A 20303-nucleotide genomic window follows, 5' to 3' on the forward strand; every position below is an offset into this window, starting at 1 on the left:
CCCAAATGCTGGGATTACAGGCGTGAGCCACCGTGCCCGGCCTTTGGAAGAGTTTTAAGTAAAGTAATGCTGTGATCAGATTTTTAAAAAAATCCTTTTGAGTATAATGCAGGAAATTCTTTGATAGGAAAAGGACTGGAAACAGATTGGTTAGGACACTTAGAGTTTACTTGAGAACTGTTGTAAAATTCATTTGGTTGTGGGATCCTGATTTTAGTTTTAATTGTTTAGAAATATTGTCTATGTCTTTTGAGTAACTTTAATCCTGATTTTGTTTAAATTAAATAATTTCTTTTATAATTTTTTTTCCTAGTGTTTTAATGGCTGGAAGAATACAGCATTATCTTGATGTAGAAATAAAAAGAACCTATTTCTGAATCATTATTTGCCACACTTTGAGAAACACTGGTAAAGAATTCAGATATAGCTTGTTTTTATTTCTTGTGGTACACAGATGATGGTATATCGACAGACTTCAAAGAATTTTAATAGAGTTGACTTTATGTGTCTCAGTCTCATAATTGTATATTAAGTCTGAGGACAAGGCCAAATTTAAAAACTAAGTCAGTTTAGAGACAGAATCAAGTAAGTGATAATACTGGTAATGTTTAGATATGGGAAAAATGTAAACATCATGGTACTTGAAGGATTCAGGAAATAGTGGTGGTTTTTTTTTGTTTTGGTTTGGTTTTGTTTTTGAGACGGGGTTTTGCTCTGTCACCCCGGCTAGAGTGCAGTGGTGTGAACTTGGCTCCACTGCAACTTCTGCCTCTTGCGTTCAAGCAATTCTCCTGCATCAGCTGGGACTACAGGTGTGCGCCACCATGCCAGGCTAATTCTATATTTTTAGTAGAGACTGGGTTTCACTATGTTGGCTAAGCTGGTCTTGAACTCTTGGCCTCAAGTGATACCCCCACCTTGACCTCCCAAAGTGCTGGGATTACAGGCATGAGCCACTACACCCGGCCAGGAAATAGTGGTGTTTAAGGTCACTTAATTGGCCAGGCGCGGTGGCTCATGCCTGTAATCCCAGCACTTTGGGACGCCGAGGTGCATGGATCACCTGAGGTCAGGAGGTCGAGACCAGCCTGGCCAACATGGTGAAATCCCATCTCTACTAAAAATACAAAAATCAGCCAGGTGTGGTGGCACATGCCTGTAATCTCAGCTACTCGGGAGGCTGAGGCAGGAGAATTGCCTGAACCAAGGAGATGGAGGTTGCAGTGAGCCAAGATCGCGCCACTGCGCTCCAGCTTGGATGACAGAGCGAGAGTCTGTCTCAAAAAAAAAAAAAAAAAGATCGCTTAGTTAAGGGTCTTGTTATTTGAATTGATGAAAAACCTGATTTAAAGATTATTTATTTTTTGAGACAGAGTTTCACTCTGTTATCCAGGGTGGAGTGCAGTGGTGTGATCTCAGCTCACTGCAACCTCTGCCTCTGAGTTCAAGCGATTCTCCTACCTCAGCCTCCCAAGTAGCTGGGACTGCAGGCGCCTGCCACCACACCCAGCTAATTTTTGTATTTTTAGTGGAGATGGGGTTTCGCCATATTGGCCAGGCTGATCTCAGACTCCTGACCTCAGATGATCCGCCTGCCTCAGCCTCCCAGAGTGCTGGGATTACAGGCATGAGCCACTGCCCTGGCCAAAGATTATTTTTCTTTTAAAGTCAACAAAATAATTGAGGTGACATAGAGAGATAGTTAAGAATATGGGCTCTGGAGTGAAATTGCATGGGTTTTGAATTCCAGCTTCTTTACTTATTAACTTTGTAACCTTCAATAAACTGCTTATCGCTGAAAAATGTTTTCTCATTTTTAAAAAAGTGGAGATGCTGCTGCCTATGTTATAAAGATTAAGTGAAATAATCCAGTAGAGGGTTTCATGTAGTACCGGACACAGTGGGCATGCAATGGCAATGACTATCACTTATTATATTACTCCAATTAAATGCAGTTTTTACTTGTTAACATGGAGAATGAGTTGAACTAGTTTCAGGAAGCTAGCTTAAGGAAGCTAGTAGACCAAGTAGAGGTTCTTTTGGGAAACTTGGTTTAACAAATTAATAAAAGTGATTTGTAGTATACAGTCATTTTTCATAAGTAAGTGCTTCTCATGTTTTAAAGAATTCTCTTTAAATTCATGTATAATATGATATGTATAATATTTGCCTTGAAGTCATGTTTATACGTAATTGTTTAGCACTTCTTTTTTTCCCCATATGAAAACATCCAAATTAATAATAATTGAATTAATGATTTCTTATTAGATTGATTCTCGGTAAGATAAATACAGTAAAACCTTTATATGTAGATCATTATCTTTTTTTTTGGAGACAGAGTCTTCCTCTTTTGCCCTGGCTGGAGTGCAGTGGTATGATCTTGGCTCACTGCAACCTCCACCTCCCGGGTTCAAGTGATTCTCCTGCCTCAGCCTCCTGAGTAGCTGGGATTTACAGGCGCATGCCACCACACCTGGCTAATTTTTGTATTTTTAGTAGAAATGGGGTTACACCATGTTGATCAGGCTGGTCTCGAACTCCTGACCTTGTAATCCACCCGCCTTGGCCTCCCAAAGTGCTGGGATTACAGGCGTGAGCCACTGCGCCCAGCCGTCTTTTTTTTTTTTTGAGACAGAGTCGCTCTGTCGCCCAGGCTGGAGTGCAGTGGCGCCATCACAGCTCACTGTAACTTCTACCTCCTGGGCTTAAGCGATTCTTGTCCTTCAGCCTCCTGAGTAGTTGGGACTACAGGGATGTACCACTACACCCGGCTAATTTTTGTATTTTTAGTAAAGACGGGGTTTCACCATGTTAGCCAGGCTGGTCTCGAACTCCTGACCTCAAGCCATCTGCCTGCCTCGGCCTCCCAAAGTGCTGGGATTATAGGCATGAGCTACCATACATGGCTAGATCATTATCTATTTGGATTTGATAGGTTATATAGAAATTTGATTGATCTCAGTCTTCTCCATTAGGCCTAACTTTAGCTCCCACCTGGCACATCATTTTTCTTTTTGTCATTTATTCATTCATTCAATAAAATTTTGTTTTTTGGTGTCCACTACATGCCAGGAACTGAACTAGTCATTAGGAATATGGAAGTGATGGAACTGATAATTCCACCCTTATGGAGTTAATCTTCTAGTGGAATGAAACAGATAACAAACACAATAAATAAGAAAAATATGTAGTAAGTTGGCCAGGCATGGTGGCTCACACCTGTAATCCCAGCACTTTGGGAGGCCGAGGCAGGCGGATCACCTGAGGTCAGGAGTTCAAGACCAGCCTGGCTAACATGATGAAGTCCCGTTTCTACTAAAAATACAAAAAACTAGCCAGGCATGGTGGTGTGTGCCTGTAACACCAGCTACTCGGGAGGCTGAGGCAGGAGAATTGCTTGAATCTGGGAGGTGGAAGTTGCAGTGAGCTGAGATCGCATCATTGCACCCCAGCTTGGGCAACAAGAGCGAAACTCCATCTCAAAAAAAAAGAAAAAAATATATATAGAGAGTAAGTTAAGTAAGGTGGTTTTAAATCCTTTGAGAAAAATGAAGTAGGAACGACATAGGGAATGATGCTACTGTTGGTATTGGTGGAGTTAAAGTGTCAATGAGAAAGTGACATTAGAGTAAATACTTGAAGGAAAGAGGTGAATGAGCCAGGTGAATATTTGAGGAGAGAGTATTCTTGATCTGGGTTTCTCAAACTTTAATGTGTATATGAATTGTTTGGGATTCATATTAAAATGCAGAGTCTTGGGCCTCATTTCCAGAGTGTTTTGATTCAGAAAGCCTAGGATAAGGCCTGATAAATTGGATTTCTAATAAGCTCCCAAGTGATGCTGATGCTGCTGGTCAAGATAATGCTTTCAAGCAGCATGCACCAACTCATCTTACTACATCGCCCTTCATTGTGTTTTCAGTGTAGTAAGCAGAATGATCGTGTTAAAATGAGTCAGATCACATTACTAGTATTTAGAGTGTTTCAGTGGCTTCCCATCCATCAGAGTAAAAGCTAGTTTTCTTACAGTGGCTAGTAGAGCCTTACACGATCTGTGACACTCCCCTATTTCTCTGCCTTGCCCTCATTTGTTTACTTCTCACCCTTTCTCTCTGCTCCATCCACATGGTTTTCTTGAATTTCCTCAACTGAGAAGATAGATATCCATAAGAAGAACTTTGCATTTGCTTTTTCCTCTGCGTCAAACACTCATTCCCCGAATGTCCATGTGGCTAGCTCTCTTAAACTTCCTTTGCTTTTTTTTTTTTTTTTTTTGAGTTAGGGTCTCACTCTGATGCCCAGGCTGGAGTGCAGTGGCATGATCTCAGCTCACTTCAACCTCCACCTCCCGGGTTCAAGCAATTCTCCTGCCTCAGCCTCCCAAGTAGCTGGGATTTATATGTCATAAAATTCATCCTTTTAAAGTATATACTTCTGTCTTGCTATTGGGTCAATTTTTTTTATTTAAAAAGTCTTAAGTATTCAAGGCCAGGTGCAGTGGCTCGTGCCTGTAATCCCAGCAGTTTGGGAGGCCGAGGCGAGCGGATCACCTGTGGTCAGGGGTTCGAAACCAGCTTGGCCAACATGGCGAAACCCTGTCTCTACTAAAAATACAAAATTAGCTGGGCGTGGTGGCGCATGCCTGTAATCCCACCCAGCTTCTTGGGAGGCTGAGGCAGGAGAATTGCTTGAACCTGGGAGGCAGAGGTTGCAGTGAGCCGAGATTGTACCACTGCACTCCAGTCTGGGCAACAAGAGTGAAACTCCGTCTCAAAAAAAAAAAAAGAATATTTTACTAAAAATCTAAGTATTAAGTATTCAGTAGTTTTTATTATATTCACAAAGTTGTGCTGCCATCACTGTCTAATTCTGAACATTTTCATCATTCCACAAAGAAACTCCATACCCATTAGCAGTCACTATTCATTACCCGCTCCTCCTCCCCACTGACAACCATGAATCTACTTTCTCTCTCTTTAGATGTGCCTATTTTATATAAATGAAATAATACAATATGTGGCCTGTTGTGCCTGCCTTATTTGGCTTAGCATATTTTTTTCAAAGTTAATTCATGTTATGGCATGTATTAGTACGTCTTTCCCTTTTATTGCCGAATAGTATTGCATTATATGGATATATTACATTTTGTTTGTCCATTCATCAGTTGATGGATATTTGGATTGTTTTCATCTTTTGATTATTCTGAATAATGCTGTTCTGAACATTTGTGTAAAAGTTTTTGTGTGGATGTATGTTTTCATTTTTTCTGTATATATATTTAGAAATGGAATTGCTAGTTGTATGCTAACTCTATATTTAAATTTTTTGGTGATAAATACATATAAGATTTACCATCTTAACTATTTTAAAGTATACAATTCAGTGGCACTAAGTACATTCACAGTGTTGCACAGTCATAACTACTGTCTAATTTCATCATCCCAGAAGGAAACCCCATGCCCATTAAGAGTTACTCCCCATTCCCCACTTTCTCCAGCCTCTGGCAACTACTAATACACTTTTTGTTTCTATGTATTTGCCTATTCTAAATATTTCATAGAAATGAAGTCATACAATATGTGGTCTTCTGTGTCTGGCTTTCATTTAGTGTCATGTTTTTAAGGTTTATCCATGTTGTAACGTGTATCAGTACCTCATTCCTTTTTAAGGCTGTTGTTATGGACTGGATTATGTCCCCTCCCAAATTCATATGTTGAGGCCCTAACCTCCAACGTAATTGTATTTGGAAACAGGGCTTTTAGGTGGTAGTTAAGGTTAAATGAGGTCATAATGGTGAGGTCCTAATCTGGCCTTATAAAAAAGAAGGAGAAGAGAGAACCTCTCTCCTGTAAGGAAAGGCCATGTGAACACACAGCAAGAAGGTGCTGTTTGCAACCCAGGAGAGAGCCCTCACCAGACAGTGACCCTGCTGACACCTTGATCTTTGACTTTCCAGTCTCCAGAACTGTGAGAAAATAAATTTCTGTTGCTTAAGCGACCCAGTCTGTAGTATTTTGTTGTGGCAGCCTGAGCTGACTATGACACCTGAATAATATTCCATTGTATACATATGCCACATTTTGTTTATCCATTCATCAGAAATGGGTTTTTGGATTGTTTCCACCTTTGGCTATTGTGAATATTCTATGAACATTCATGTACAAGTTTTTGTGTGGATACAGGTTTTCAATTCTTGTTTTGTGAGAGTATTAACATGTAATGAACTGTTGTATTTGGAACACAATTTAGGATGTTCTGCCTGGTATTATTTTGTTTTATATGTTGAGTCCAGAAAATTAAATAATTTCATATATTTCTGACTTTTGAAGAAAGATAGGCAGCTTTCTCTAATTCTTTATGTTAGCAGAAACGATACTTTTACAAGATTTGCTGATGTTGGTTACCTTGTCACACAAGGCCAGTTATACATATGGAAAAGAGAAGAAGTTTACATTATTATATTGTCTTCTTACTGTCCTTTTTCATGAAAAGTAGAAATAATACTAGGATTTCATCTTTTCTTTTACATTTCCATAATAAAATGGTTACTAAAAAACAATCGTTTTTCCAAATATTAGGACATAATTGCAAGTTGCTTATAGTGCATCAATGTTCCTCCAAGTGTAATTTAAGAAACACTTATGTAACCTAGCCATACTTCTGGTGTTTGAGTCCTTTTTATAACATCCTTATCTGAGTTTGCCTTCCTAGTCTAGAAACTCCTGTGCTCTTGTGGTAGGAAATGCACCATCTCTAGAGGCATACCATTTCTTTGTTCAGAAAATTAGTGCTATCAAAAGGTAGGCTTGACTGTCAGGGTTCCTCTAGATGCCATGCAATTAGCTTTTGAGGACAGAATGGAGAGATTTGTTGATGATCTATGAGCATTTCTTTTTCGAAATACTTGTAGATACATCCAGATTTATTTGTTCAACATGACACAGAGCATTAGCTCAGATCTAGGCATTGTATTAAAATCTGAAGGTAAAAGTAAGACCCCGGTCATTAGCATCAAGAAATCCGTCATCTAATGTAGGAGACAGATACATGAATACAAATTCCATTACTCTGTAAATGTGAGATAATAGAGGGTAATAGAACAAGAGAATGTCAGACTGGCTTATGGAAACAAGTGGTGCTTAAGCTGAGTTTTGAAGGACAGGTAAATATTAATGGGGGAGCATCAATGGAGTAGCATATGTAAAGACATTGAGATTTGAAGCAGCTTTGGTGATTAATTCTAGCACATTTAATATGAAGTGAAAAGTGTCGTGGCAAGATCTGAGGTTAGAGTTACAGGTAAGTTAGCTAGATTTTTTTCTTTAGGTTTTGGCTTAAATGATATCTCCTCAGAGAAGCCTTCTCTGGCTCCCATATCTAAAGTTGGTCTCCATCTCAGTCCTTGCTTTTTTCCTTTGTAACATTTATTACAACTTGGAATTATTCTGTTTACTGCCTTCATGAGGTCAAGGGACTGTGCGTAATATGCTAGGGAGTTAAAACTTTATTCTGAACTCTTCAAAAGCCATTTATGTGTTTTAAGCAAGAGAATAAGGTGATTTGGTTTATATTTTAAAAATTGCGCTGGTGGGAGAACCTACTGTAGGTTAGATACATACTGCTGGATGCTGCAGATGCAAAGGTGAAAACATAGTCTATGCCTCAAAGAGATTACAATCTAGTTAGGAGGCAGAGAAGCAAAGGAAAACCATTAATGTAGTGGAGATATCCAGGAGTTCTGTGGAAGGAAAGAAGAAGGAGCCTTGTGTGGGTTTGTGGTCTGGAGTATACATATGTTGTTTTAATTGCTAGTGAATTTAGTTCAGTGACTAATCTTCTTTGAGTGGGACTCCAAACAGTTTTTTTAATCAGATTGACTTCAGAGATTCTCCAGGATGATTATGTTATATTAGCTTTGTGTAATTAGCTTTGTGTAATGTAAGTCTCAGTTATGTATCTCTTGATGGATAGATTGGAAGAACAAGCTAGTCATTTGACCCATAAAGGTTTTTCTTTGTGACTTTGGATACCATGTCTGCCTCTTACCTATATTTTATATATGCATACCAACTTGTATACTTTCCTAAGGAAAATATAAGGAAATAATATTTTTTCTGTGTATAAATTTAATGTCTGTTTTCCATTAAAAAATTTAAAAATTTACCAGTTCTGATGATAACTGAGCGATTGCTTTCTTTTCTAGGTAAAATGAAGAATGATGAATCTAATAAAGAAAATTCTTCAGAGATGGACTATTTAGAAAATGCCACTGTGATAGATGAATCTACATTGACACCTGAGCAGAGGCTGGGGTTGAAACAAGCAGAAGAACGCTTAGAAAGAGATCACATCTTTCGTCTTGAAAAAGTATACTATGTTGTTTTAGTTATTTGGGGGGAAATGTGTGTTTCATAACTGTTTTCCCCAAGTACAGCTCTTTTTATTTTTCTTTTATTCATAAGACAGAGGTAGCATTCATCTTTCCTTACTTCCCTCTTCTCTACCTTTCTTCTTCTTTCCCTCTTTTCTTCCTTGCCTCTCTTTTTCAGCAGTTACTTATTATCTGTGAGTCTGACTTCATTCATCCCAAGAGTTGGCAAACTATGGTCTATCCCTTGTTTTTGTTTTTGAATGTGTTAAAATACACCTAGTCTCCCCACCGTTTTTGGTAAACATTTTATTGGAATATAGCCATGCCTATTTGTTTACATACTGTCTATGGCTACTTTCATGCTACGATGGGAAATTTGAGTTGAGTAGTTGTCACAGAGCTTATATGGCTTGAAAAGCATAAAATATTTAGTCTTCACCAAAGCATAAAATGTCTACCAAAATATTTATTCGCCCCTTTATAGAAGAAATTTGCTGACCTCTGATTTAGTCACTCATCAAATAGATACTGAGCACTTGTTTTGTGCCAGGTATTATGATAGGCACTGGCAATGTATTGGTGAAGATGGCAGTTTCTTCCCATTAGAAGTTAAAAGTCCATTCAGATTGATGGAAATAAAATAGCAAACACCATACAACACACTAGACTTCTTCCTTTTTCTCTTTTCCTATATTTATTGAACATTAACTGTGTAATAGGGACTATCCTAGCCATTGGTATCTTATTCTTGTGTATTAATTTCTTAACCTAGAAATACACATTTCTGACCTCCATAAAAACACTGCTAGGTTTTGAAGGAAAGAATCACAAATCACAGCCAGGCCCAGTGGCTCACGCCTGTAATCCCAGCATTTTGGGAAGCCGAGGTAGGCAGATTGCTTGAGGTCAGGAATTCGAGACCAGCCTGACCAACATGGTGAAACCCCGTCTCTACTAAAAATACAAAAATTAGCGAGGTGTGGTAGTTGGTACCTGTAGTCCCAGCTACTTGGGAGGCTGAGGCAGGAGAATTGCTTGAACCCAGGAGGCAGAGGTTGCAGCGAGCCAAGATTGTGCCACTGCACACCAGCCTGGGCAACAGAGCAAGACTCCATCTGAAAAAAAAAAAAAAAAATCACAAATAAAACTATTGACAAATAGATACTTGGGTTATTTATAAATATGCTTACAAGGAAATAGGTCATCTTCTTGATAAATAAGGAAAGAAATGGTATGATTTTGTATAGTTTAGAAAAATGAAATTATATCTAGATTGAACAAGACAATCCTGGGTTATTAATAGAACTTACAGCAGAGTAGTCGCCACATGAAAAGAGAAAGGAATATCAAGGATTAGAGGACCATAATATAGGAGAGGGTTTGGGTTGTATAGTTAGTATTACAAGATCCTAGTTAAAAGGAAGTCTTTTTTGCAATTTGCTCTTGTACTTTTTCTTTTGTTTTTTTTTGTTTTTTTTTTTTTTGAGACAGAGTCTCGCTCTGTCGCCCAGGTTGGAGTACATTGGCATGATCTCAGCTCACTGCAACCTCCACCTCCTGGGTTCAAGCAATTCTCCTGCCTCAGCCTCTTAAGTAGCTGGTATTACAATTGTATGCCTGGCTAATTCTTGTATTTTTAGTAGAGATGGGGTTTCACTATATTGGCCAGTTTGGTCTCGAACTCCTGACCTCAAATGATCCACCCACCCTGGCGTCCCAAAGTGCTGGGATTACAGGTGGGAGCCACCATGCCTGGCCTTTTACTTAGTTCTGTCTTTACTTAGTTCTTTCACTTTTCCTCTGGAATTAGTAAATTTCTGGATGACATCTCAACTGACCTTGGATAAATCTCTATCACTGGAACCTGATTCTATCTCCTTATTTATAATAAAATAAAGATTGACCTACCTGGTAAAATAATTCAATTCTGTTCATCTTTATTTAGTACTTAATACATAGCAGATTTTGTGCCAAAAACTTTACTTGTGTTATTTAATCCTCATAACAGCCCTATGTGCTAGGTGTTATAATTTTGTCCATTGTCAGAATAAATATTGAGTGCCTTTTATGTGCCATGATCTAGTACCTGACTTTTTAAAAAACATGATTGCTTTTCTAGGAGTTCACTAGAGAAAGACCCATAAGCAAATAATAGTGTTAATAGTATTTTTTGAAAATGGTATCATAGACAAAAGAGTGACCAACTTAAGTCATGAGTATAGAGGCTTCAATTTGGAGAATGCTTTATAAAAAGGTGACATTAGAGCTCTCTCTCAAGAAATGGCTAGGAATTGACCAGGTAGGTAGGAGAAGGGTGGTGTAGGTAAATTGCATGTATAAAGGAAATACGAAAAACTGTGTTTTCAAGAAAAATAAGCAGAGAACTGGTTGGGAAGTTACATAGGAATGAAGCAGGAAAGGTCAGTTGTTATTGAAAGAAGGAAGAAGTTGGGATGGAAAGGTATTTGACGGTAGTAGGAAAAATGGCCTGGGGTGAAAATAAAGCTTGGAAGCATTGGAAAACATTTTATTTGTTGTTCAATTTATATAGTCGGTAATGATGTAAAGTTACCGTGCCAGTACCAGCGTAGATATTTGTAATCCCTTTTCTTTCTACCTCTTTATTTCTCATGCCCTCCAAACTTATTTTCAATTCATTGTACTCTTTTTTTTTTTTTTTTTTTTAATTATTTGGCCTCTTGAACTTGGTACAATTCATTGTACTTTTTTTTTTTTTTTTTGAGACAGGGTCTCATTCTGGTTGCCCAGGCTGAATTGCAGTGGTTCAATAATGGCTCATTGCAGCCTTGACCTCCCAGGTTCAGGTACCTCAGCCTCCCGAGTAGCTTGGGACTACAGGCATGTGCCACCAAGCCTGCTAGTTTTTTGTATTTTTTTAGAAATAGTGTTTTGCCAGGTTGCCCAGACTGGTCTCGGCCTCCCAACGTGCTGAGTTTACAGGTGTGAGCCATTTTACTCGGGCAAATTCTTTTTTTTTTTGAGACAGGGCCTCATTCTGTCTCCCAGGCTGGAGTGCAGTGGCGCGATCTCGGCTCACTGCGACCTCTGCCTCCCAGGTTCAAGTGATTCTCATGCCTCAGCCTCCCAGGTAGCTGGGACTACAGGCATGCGCTACCACAACTGGCTTGTCCTCTTAATTAACATTTTTCTTTACCAAATTTAGACACTCATTAAGAATATTCCCAGGTTTTTTTTTATTATTATTTCTTCAGGTCCTTTGGTTCAGTGTTTCCATAGATTATCTAATTGAGGAATAAAGATGTAGACTGTAGATTTTTGCTCTGTACCAAAGAAGAAATAAGTCCAAACCATTAGATCAGAAGGGTGCATTTTCCTATGGTTGAATGTTAAATATTGAGTTGGAAATACCCAGAAATCTTTGTTCTAGCTTGTTTGCAGAAAGGTAAAGATTTACTAGTTGGTTTGTTTAATAGTAAAATAAAATATAATAAAAAGTGTTTAACTTTTTTAATGTATTTTTTTTCTGTGAAACTAGAAAGTTTATGATAATGAGAGCAGTTTTGTCTGATTTTATGTTGTGCCCAGTATGTGCCTTGCACGAAGTGGTTGGTTGGTAATTAGACTGTGCACAGTGGTCAAGTGCATGGATTTTGGAGTCATTGGGTCTAGCTCTGCCACTTATTGGTTGGATAACCTTGGATAAATTATTTAAATTCTTTAAACATCAGTTTACTCATCAGTAAAATGGGATTGATAACAATTATAACACCTAGCTCATAGAACTATTATGAGGATTAAATAAGATAATACAAGTAAAGTTTTTAGCACAAGTCCTGGTATGTAGTAAGAAATAAAGATGAGCTACTTGTAGAACTGAATTATTTTACCAGGTAGGGCAGTTTTCTATTATAAATAAGGAGATAGAATCAGGCTGCAGTGATACAGCTTTATTCAAGGTCAGTTGAGACGTCCTCCGAAGCCTTCTGACTCCCCATTCAGTGTAATACCAAGATTTTCTTGGTAGACTTGTCTTTGGTCTGCTAACATTTTACAATTGAAAAGTTTATATGATTGATTTCATGACTTCCTGAGTGACCTCATCCGTACACAGGGCTTTAGGTATTCTGTATGTATGCTTTCAACTCCTGAAAGCAACCCTTTTTACCACCTTCACCACTCTCACCTTGAACTAAGCCAACATAATCTCTTTTTTGGATTATTGAATTATGCTGTTAACTGCAATGGCCTTTTCCTGCTTCTATTCTCAATATAGAAAGCAAATGATCCTTTTAATATATAAATTAGATCTTGTAATTCTCTGCTTATAAACCTTCAATGGCTTTCCCTCATACTTAGAATAAAAGCCAGAGTCTTCACAAGGGATTTTGTGATCCGTCCCCTATTAGCTCTCTGTTCCAGTTATGCTAACTTTTTTGTAGTTTCTCAAATATTTTAGGTACCTTCCTGCCTCAGGGCCTTGGCATTCACTTTTCCCTCTGCTTGAAATGTGTCTCTTCAGATATCCACACAGCTTAATTCTTCACTTCCTTAAAGTTACTTTATCAATAAGGTCTTAAGTGATGTCTCTACTTTTAAAAAGCAGTAACTCCCCCGACCCCAAGCATATTTGTGCATTTGTTTATTACCTGTCTCCTTACACTATAACGTAAATTCATATAGACAGGGATTTCTATTTTATTTACTGCTCTTATCCCCAGCTCCTAGAAAAATATTTGCTGTATAATATGAGCTCAGAATATATTTGACGAGTAAAGAAGTAGTTGTTTTGAAACTAAGAGGTAGCGTTTTCTTTGAGGACTTAATTCATTCTCCAACAGGAACTGATTTGACAGAATTTTTATGCTAGAGAATTGAAATAACTAGATTGAGCCAACTTTTCTTATTTACTCGTTGCCTTGGGCAAATTAATCCCTGAGATTTAGTTTGCCAGTAAAATGGGGAGTTCTGATAGGGTTGTTGAAAGGTTAATACTCTATAAGAGATGGCTATATTTATTTTTAGTCTGTAGCAGGATTGTTGCTAAATTTGGAGCCAGTTTCTCATTTAAAAGAAATTATGTAATTTTCTGAGGTGAAAGAATCTTTTTGTCAGAAGCTGAAGCCTGTTGAATATCATAAATCAATCTGAAATAAAAACTAGACATTGCTAAAGTTTCAGTGTAAGGCATTAGAAACTTTTAAAATTCCACATGTATTTATTGTGTGTTTGTAATTTTTTATTGTGTAATCTGCGTAGAATGTTGACTTCAGATTCAGGTGTACAGGAATTTAAATTCAGTGTCTTCCACTTAATACTGCTATACCCTTGTAAAAGGTGCAGGTTCTATGGGCTTTTGTTTTCACATCTATAAGATGAAAATAATGCCAATTTAATCGGATGATTAGGGGAATTAAAATGATAAATTGTATGTCAAACACCTAGCATAGTGCCTGGCACATAACAGGTATTCAGTAATTACTAAGTTTTATTAGTATTTTGAGAATACAGACACGAAGTATGAGTGACGTTCTGTGACTGATAGTGTGTTAGAATTGTTATTCCCTTCAGTAGTGACCTCAAGAGGTTATTCATTTATCCCCATGATATTGTGATTGGAGTGTTTTTCAAACTCAACTTTTGAAATTTCTTAGATATTTGTGGGCCATTCTTTTGAAATCCCCAATTTGAGGGCAGATTTTATTTTTTTATGGTAATCAAAATGGCTGCAAGTTAAGTTTGAAATCAGTTTTGGGGACAACATTGGAATAAGACTAAATAGCAAGACCACTTTTCTTTTCTTTTCTTTTCTTTTTTTTTTTTTTTTTTTTTTTTGTTAAGACGAGGTCTTGCTCTGTTGCCCAGGCTTGAGTGCAGTGATGCGATCTCGGCTCGCTGCTGCAACCTCTGCCTCCCAGGCTGAGACAGCTGAGACAGTTCTTCCACCTCAGCCACCAGAGTAGCTGGGATTACAAGCCTGCGCCACCATGCACGGCTAAATTTTGTATTTTTAGTAGAGAATGGGTTTCTCCATGTTGTCCAGGCTGGTCTTCAACTCCTGAGCTCAGGTGATCTGCCAGCGTCGTCCTCCCAAGGTGCTGGGATTACAGGCATGGCCACCACATTCGGCCCAACTGCTTTTCTTACACTGGATTCTAAAGATGATAGTAGGTGAATATTAAACATAATTTAGCATTACCGTGATATTGTTAGATATTGTATTAAAGTTAGTATGTAATCTCCTATGATAACTATTTTGAAAAAGGACTACTATCTCTTTGGTATATAAGTTTATTAAAAACTATTACTTTAGAAGAAGGAAAGGATAAAGAAAAAACCTTCAGTGCTTATTTCTGTCGACTTACATAATTGTATTATTCACTTATATAGTCAATAGTGTACTCCTCTGTTTTCTGAATAAAGTGCATTTTTTAAATTTGTCTCTTCAGCGATCACCAGAATATACCAATTGTCGGTATCTATGCAAACTTTGCTTAATTCACATTGAAAATATCCAGGGGGCTCATAAACATATAAAGGAGAAACGACATAAGAAAAATATTTTGGTAAGTTCTTTTTAAAAAATACTTTTATTTATTTTTCAAGTTGTAAAACCATATCGAATATTTTTTATCTGTGAAACTAAAAATGAAATATTTGTCCAATCTTATATTAGTAACTGAAGTGATAGCTTTGGAAGCTATTGTTGCCTTCCTTATCTGAGATAATCAGGAAGGAACCTTGTTGAGACCGGTTTGCTCATCCTGTAGAATGTTGATTCCTAAGTTTAGAGCTGTTAGGTACAATTAGTCCATCCAACTGATGTTTATTGAGTTCTTGTGTGCTAGTTCTAGGCAGTGGTGAATAAGATAGTTGTGGTTCCTGCCCTCAGATTTTCTAAGAATTGATGAAGGCATGCGTTGAATAAAGATTTAAATATAATGAGTCTTGTTAGAGGGGGAAGATTGTGCTAAGGAGGTGTACGAGGATATTTTACTTGATCTAGAACAGGGGAGGTTTCTCTGAGAAAGTGACATTTGAATGAAGTAGTAGTTTAAATGGCAAAAAGGTGAGTGGCCTAGAAGAGTAAGTGGGAGAGCATTTTACACAAAAAGCAGCATGAATTAGAAGTCTTTAGGCAGGAAAAGGCATGGCATATGACTAACTTTAAGTCTAGTATGATTGGAACAAAGAGAGCTGGGGGAAAGTGGTGTGATGTGAAGCTGGAGAAGTGCAGACTATTAAGAAACTTATAAGCTTTGGGAATTTGTAATTTTTCAGTTATTTCTATTGAAATATCCCATAGACATAGATATGAATAGAGTTCTTTTAAAAATGTATTAGTAAATTAGCTATTTAGTTTTTTCTTTTTAAAGTTACAACAGCAATAATAATACTGTGTAACCTCTTACTTATCTCTAAGTCTTAGCTCGTGTATCTTCTTTAAGAAATATTCTACCTGACCCTCTCAGCAAGTCTGGGTTGGATACTCCTTCTCTGTGCCCCCATAACAACTTCCACATATTTTGATCAGAAAATCTAACACATTGTATTCTGGCTGTCTACCTTCTTTTCCCTTCTAGACTTCAATATGCAGTGTTCTAGAAGGCATATTTAGTTATTTTTGTTTCTGAGTTGCTTAGGACAGTGTCTGACAACAGTAGGTGCGCAACATAGTTTTCTTGAAAAAAACAAATGAACTGAAGCAGATAGAACAGGGACAAGGGAGTAGTTTAGGTGATAATAATTAGGAATTTTCCAGAAATGTCAGAAGATGCCTATCATTAGTTCTAGGAAGCTCGGGCTTGCAAGCAAGAAACTTTTTTTTTTTTTGGAGACAGAGTCTCACTCTGTCTTCCAGGCTGGAGTTCAGTGGTGCAATCTTGGCTCACTGTAACCTCTGCCTCCCAGGTTTAAGTGATTACCCTGCCTCAGCCTCCCAGGTAGCTAGGATTACAGGCATACCATGCCTGGCTGATTTTTGTGTTTTTAATAGAGACGGGGTTTCACCTGGGCAAGCAAGAAACTTCGAAAGAAAATCATACCTAGGCTGGGTGCAGTGGCGAAGGTCTGTAATCCCAGCACTTTGGGAGGCTGAGGCAGGTGAATTGCTTGAGCCCAGGAGTTTGAGACCAGCCTGGGCAATGTGGCGAAACCCTGTTTCTACTAAAAATACATAAAAATTAGCTGGGCATGGTGGCATGTGCCTGTAATCCCAGCTTCTTGGGAGGCTGAGGTATGAGAATTGTTTGAACTCATGAGGTGGAGGCTGCAGCGAGCCAAGATCACACCACTTCACTTTAGTCTGGGCGAGGGAGCGAGACTCTATCACCAAAAAAAAAAAAAAAGGAAAACTATACCTATACACATTACAGATTGAGTATACCTTATCCTAAATGCTTGGGACCAAAGTATTTTGGAGTTTTTCAGATTTTGGAATATTTGCATTATACTTTAATGAGCATTTCCTTTGAGCATCATGTTGGTGTTCAAAAAGTTTCAGATTTTGAAGCATTTCACATTTTGGATTTTCAGATAAGGGATGCTCAGCCCATATAGGGAAACTTTAGAACATTACAGAAACGAACAAAAAGAAAGCAAACTTGAATGCAGCCATATAGGACTTATACTTTTGGTGAAGTTAGAGTAACAGTGGATTTACTTTTCCCTTGAAATGACCAAAAAAAAAAAAAAAAACAGAAATATGAAGCAGTGGTTTTCAGGCGACAAAGAAGAGTCAATGAATGAAAAACAAATGGCCTGAGCCCAATGTTGGCTCCAGCTTGAGAGTTTCTAGGTTGCACTATAGGGAAGGGAACCCAGTGGACTCTCACAGTTGAAGAGAGGGACCTTAGAGTGCACTAAGTCCAAGATAGCTAGAATTCACAGGACAGTGTAACTAAAATGAGAAAACTGCACAAAAAGAAATCCAGAGAACTGTGGATGATCCTCTTCAGCACAATGCTGATTGGTGCATGCATATGAAAAAGCTTCCTGAACCCAGGAAAAGAACTGTCAGAGGAAATTAGACCAGTGATTGGTGCTCATACAGGACTTCTTCCTATCCAGACTGGAAAGCCTCATGCTTCATGGGACACTGGGTAGAGTACTCAGAAGAACCTTGTTTCAGTAGTAGGGATATTTAGCCCTAAACTAAATGTAGTCTGGTCCTACATAAAATATTTTAAAGGCAAGATTCAAAATGATAAATGGTTTCCAAGTATTTAATGTCATTACAGAACAAAGCTTAGGAATATTACAGAAATACAAAAATACTCATCACTGAAAAAAGTTCACATAATGTGGCATTTAGTCAAAGATTATCAGGCATGCAAAGAGGCAGGAAAATACAAATCATGATGAAGAGAAAAGTCAGCTATAATAACTGACCTTGAACTGACGCCATTGTTAGGATTAGCAGAGAAGGACAGTAAGACAGTTAATATAACTGTATTCTTGATGTTCCAGAGATGAAGTAGAGACAGGGAAAATATAAAAAAGATATGAACAGGACTTTTAGAAATGAAAACTACAACATCTAAGATTAAAACTATATTGGGTAGGAATAATAGTACATCAAACATTGCAAAAGAAAAGGTTAGTGAACTCTTGAAGATATAGCAGTGGAAACCACCAGAGTGAAACACAGAAAGAAAAAATTAAAAAGAAAAAAAAAAAGTCAATGAGCTCTGGGATAATTGATCAATATACATGTACTTGTTCTGTACAAATTTTTCCAGAACACTGAAGAGGAGAAATACCTCCCAGTTCAGTCTGTGAATATGAGGTCCACATAACTCTGATATTCAAACCAGAGACATATATTACAATAAAGGAAAACTGTTCTTAACTTGTTGACTCCGACGGGAGAAAAAAAAAGAAAGAAAACTTTAGACCAAAACTCCTCATGAACATAGATGCAAAAATTCTAAATATGACTTTAGCCAATTGAATCCAATAGCATATTAAAGGAATGAATATGTCATGATCAAGTGGGGTTTTATTCCAGGAGTGCAGTGTTAGTTTTACATTAAAAAATCGCTCATTGGCCAGGCGCAGTGGCTCACGCCTGTAATCCTAGCACTTTGGGAAGCTGAGGAGGGTGGATCACCTGAAGTTAGGCGTTCGAGACCAGCCTGGCCAACATGGTGAAACCTCGTCTCTACTAAAAATACAAAAATTAGCCGGGCATGGTGGCTCATGCCTGAAATCCCAGCTACTTGGGAGGCTGAACCCAGGAATTTGAGGTTGCAGTAAGCTCAGATCGTGCCACTGCACTCCAGCCTGGGCAACAGAGCAAGACTTCATCTCAAAAAACAACAAAAACAAAAAAAACCCCGCTCATTGTGATTTACCGTGTTAGCAAACAGAGAAAACTATGTGATTATCTCAGTAGATGCTGAAAAAGTGTTTTCAAAAATGCTTTGATAAAAAGTCTAAGCACGGCCGGGTGCGGTGGATCATGCCTGTAATCCCAGCACTTTGGGAGGCTGAGGCAGGCAGATCACCTGAGGTTGGGAATTCGAGACCAGCCTGGCCAATGTGGCGAAACCCCCTCTCCACTAAAAATACGAAAATTAGCCGGGCTTGGTGACCCGCACCTGTAATTCCAGCTACTCGAGAGGCTGAGGCAGGAGAATCGCTTGAATCCCGGAGGTAGAGGTTGCAGTGAGCTGAGATGGTGCCACTGCACTCCAGCCTGGGTGGCAGAGTGATACTCTGTCTCAAAAAAAAGAAAAAAAAAAAAGTCTAAGCAAACTGGGAGTAGAAGACGACTTCTGTAACATGATAAAGACATCTACAAAGCTGGGTGTGTTAGTCCCAGCTCCTTTGGTTGTTTGAACCTAGGAGTTTGAGATCAGCCTGGGCAATATAATGAGACCCTGTTAAAAAAAAAACAAAAACTACAAAAAACTAACAGTTATCATCATACTTAAGTATGAAAGACTGAATGCTGTCCCCCCAAGATTAGGAAAAAAGACAGGTATGAAAGTAGTGTAGCTGCCATGGAAAAGAGTACAGTGGTTCTTCAACAAATTAAAAATAGAACTACAGTATGATCCAGTAATTTCACTTCTGGGTATACACTTAAAAGAATTGAAAGCAGGATTTCAAAGAGATATTTATACACCCAGGTTCATGGCAACATTATTCACAATAGTTAGTATGTGGAAGCAATTCAGATATCCATTGATGGATGAATAGATAAGCAAAATGTGTGGTATTGATACAATGGAATATTAGTCAGCCTTAAAAAGGATGGAAATTCTGCAATATGCAACAACATGGATGAACCTTGGGAAATTATGCTAAGTTAAATAAGCCTTTTAGAAAACGAAAAATAGTGTATGATTCCACTTATATGAGGTTTTTAGAGTGGTCAGAATCAGAGACAGAATAGTGCTTGCCATAGGCTTGGAGGAGGGGGAAATGGGGAGTTATTGCTTGATAGATAGTTTTGATTTTGCATTCGTGTTCTGTGTTAGAGTATTTGGATTTTATTTTGAGCATTATGGAGTTTAATAACATGTTCGTTTTTTTTCGAGATAGAGCCTTGCTCTGTCACCCAGACTGAAGTGCAGTGGCACTATCTCATCTCACTGCAACCTCCGCCTCCTCGGTTCGAGCAGTTCTTCTGCCTCAGCCTCCCGAGTAGCTGGGATTACAAGTGCATGCCACCATGCCTGGCTTATTTTTGTATTTTTAGTAGAGACGGGGTTTCACCATGTTGGCCAGGCTGGTCTCAAACTCCTGACCTCATGATCCGCCCACTTCAGCCTCCCAAAGTGCTGGGATTACTGGTGTGAAACACTGCGCCTGGCCATAACGTGTATTTTTGCAAGGTCACTCACTCTGGCCTCTGTGAAAGAAGCCTGAGAAGGGTCTGTTTGGGGAGACCAGCTTAATCTAGTTAAGCTGTGATGAACACTGACCTGAAATAGTAGTTAGTGAG

General features: G+C 38.3%; 1 protein-coding gene across 32 annotated transcripts in view; it reads left to right on the plus strand.

Annotated features, from left to right (window-relative positions):
• Positions 1–20303, plus strand: part of TUT4 (terminal uridylyl transferase 4) — a 131668-nt gene that overhangs the window by 30726 nt on the left and 80639 nt on the right. For all 32 annotated transcript variants that reach the window (XM_063655918.1, XM_063655969.1, XM_054487762.2 and 29 more), the window contains 2 exons: positions 8204–8367; positions 14800–14916. In XM_063655918.1, coding sequence (XP_063511988.1) covers positions 8204–8367; positions 14800–14916 — 281 coding nt within the window. The remainder of the gene's footprint in view (positions 1–8203; positions 8368–14799; positions 14917–20303) is intronic.

This window comes from Pongo pygmaeus, chromosome 1 (genome assembly GCF_028885625.2).
Source record: "Pongo pygmaeus isolate AG05252 chromosome 1, NHGRI_mPonPyg2-v2.0_pri, whole genome shotgun sequence".
NCBI lineage: Eukaryota > Metazoa > Chordata > Mammalia > Primates > Hominidae > Pongo > Pongo pygmaeus.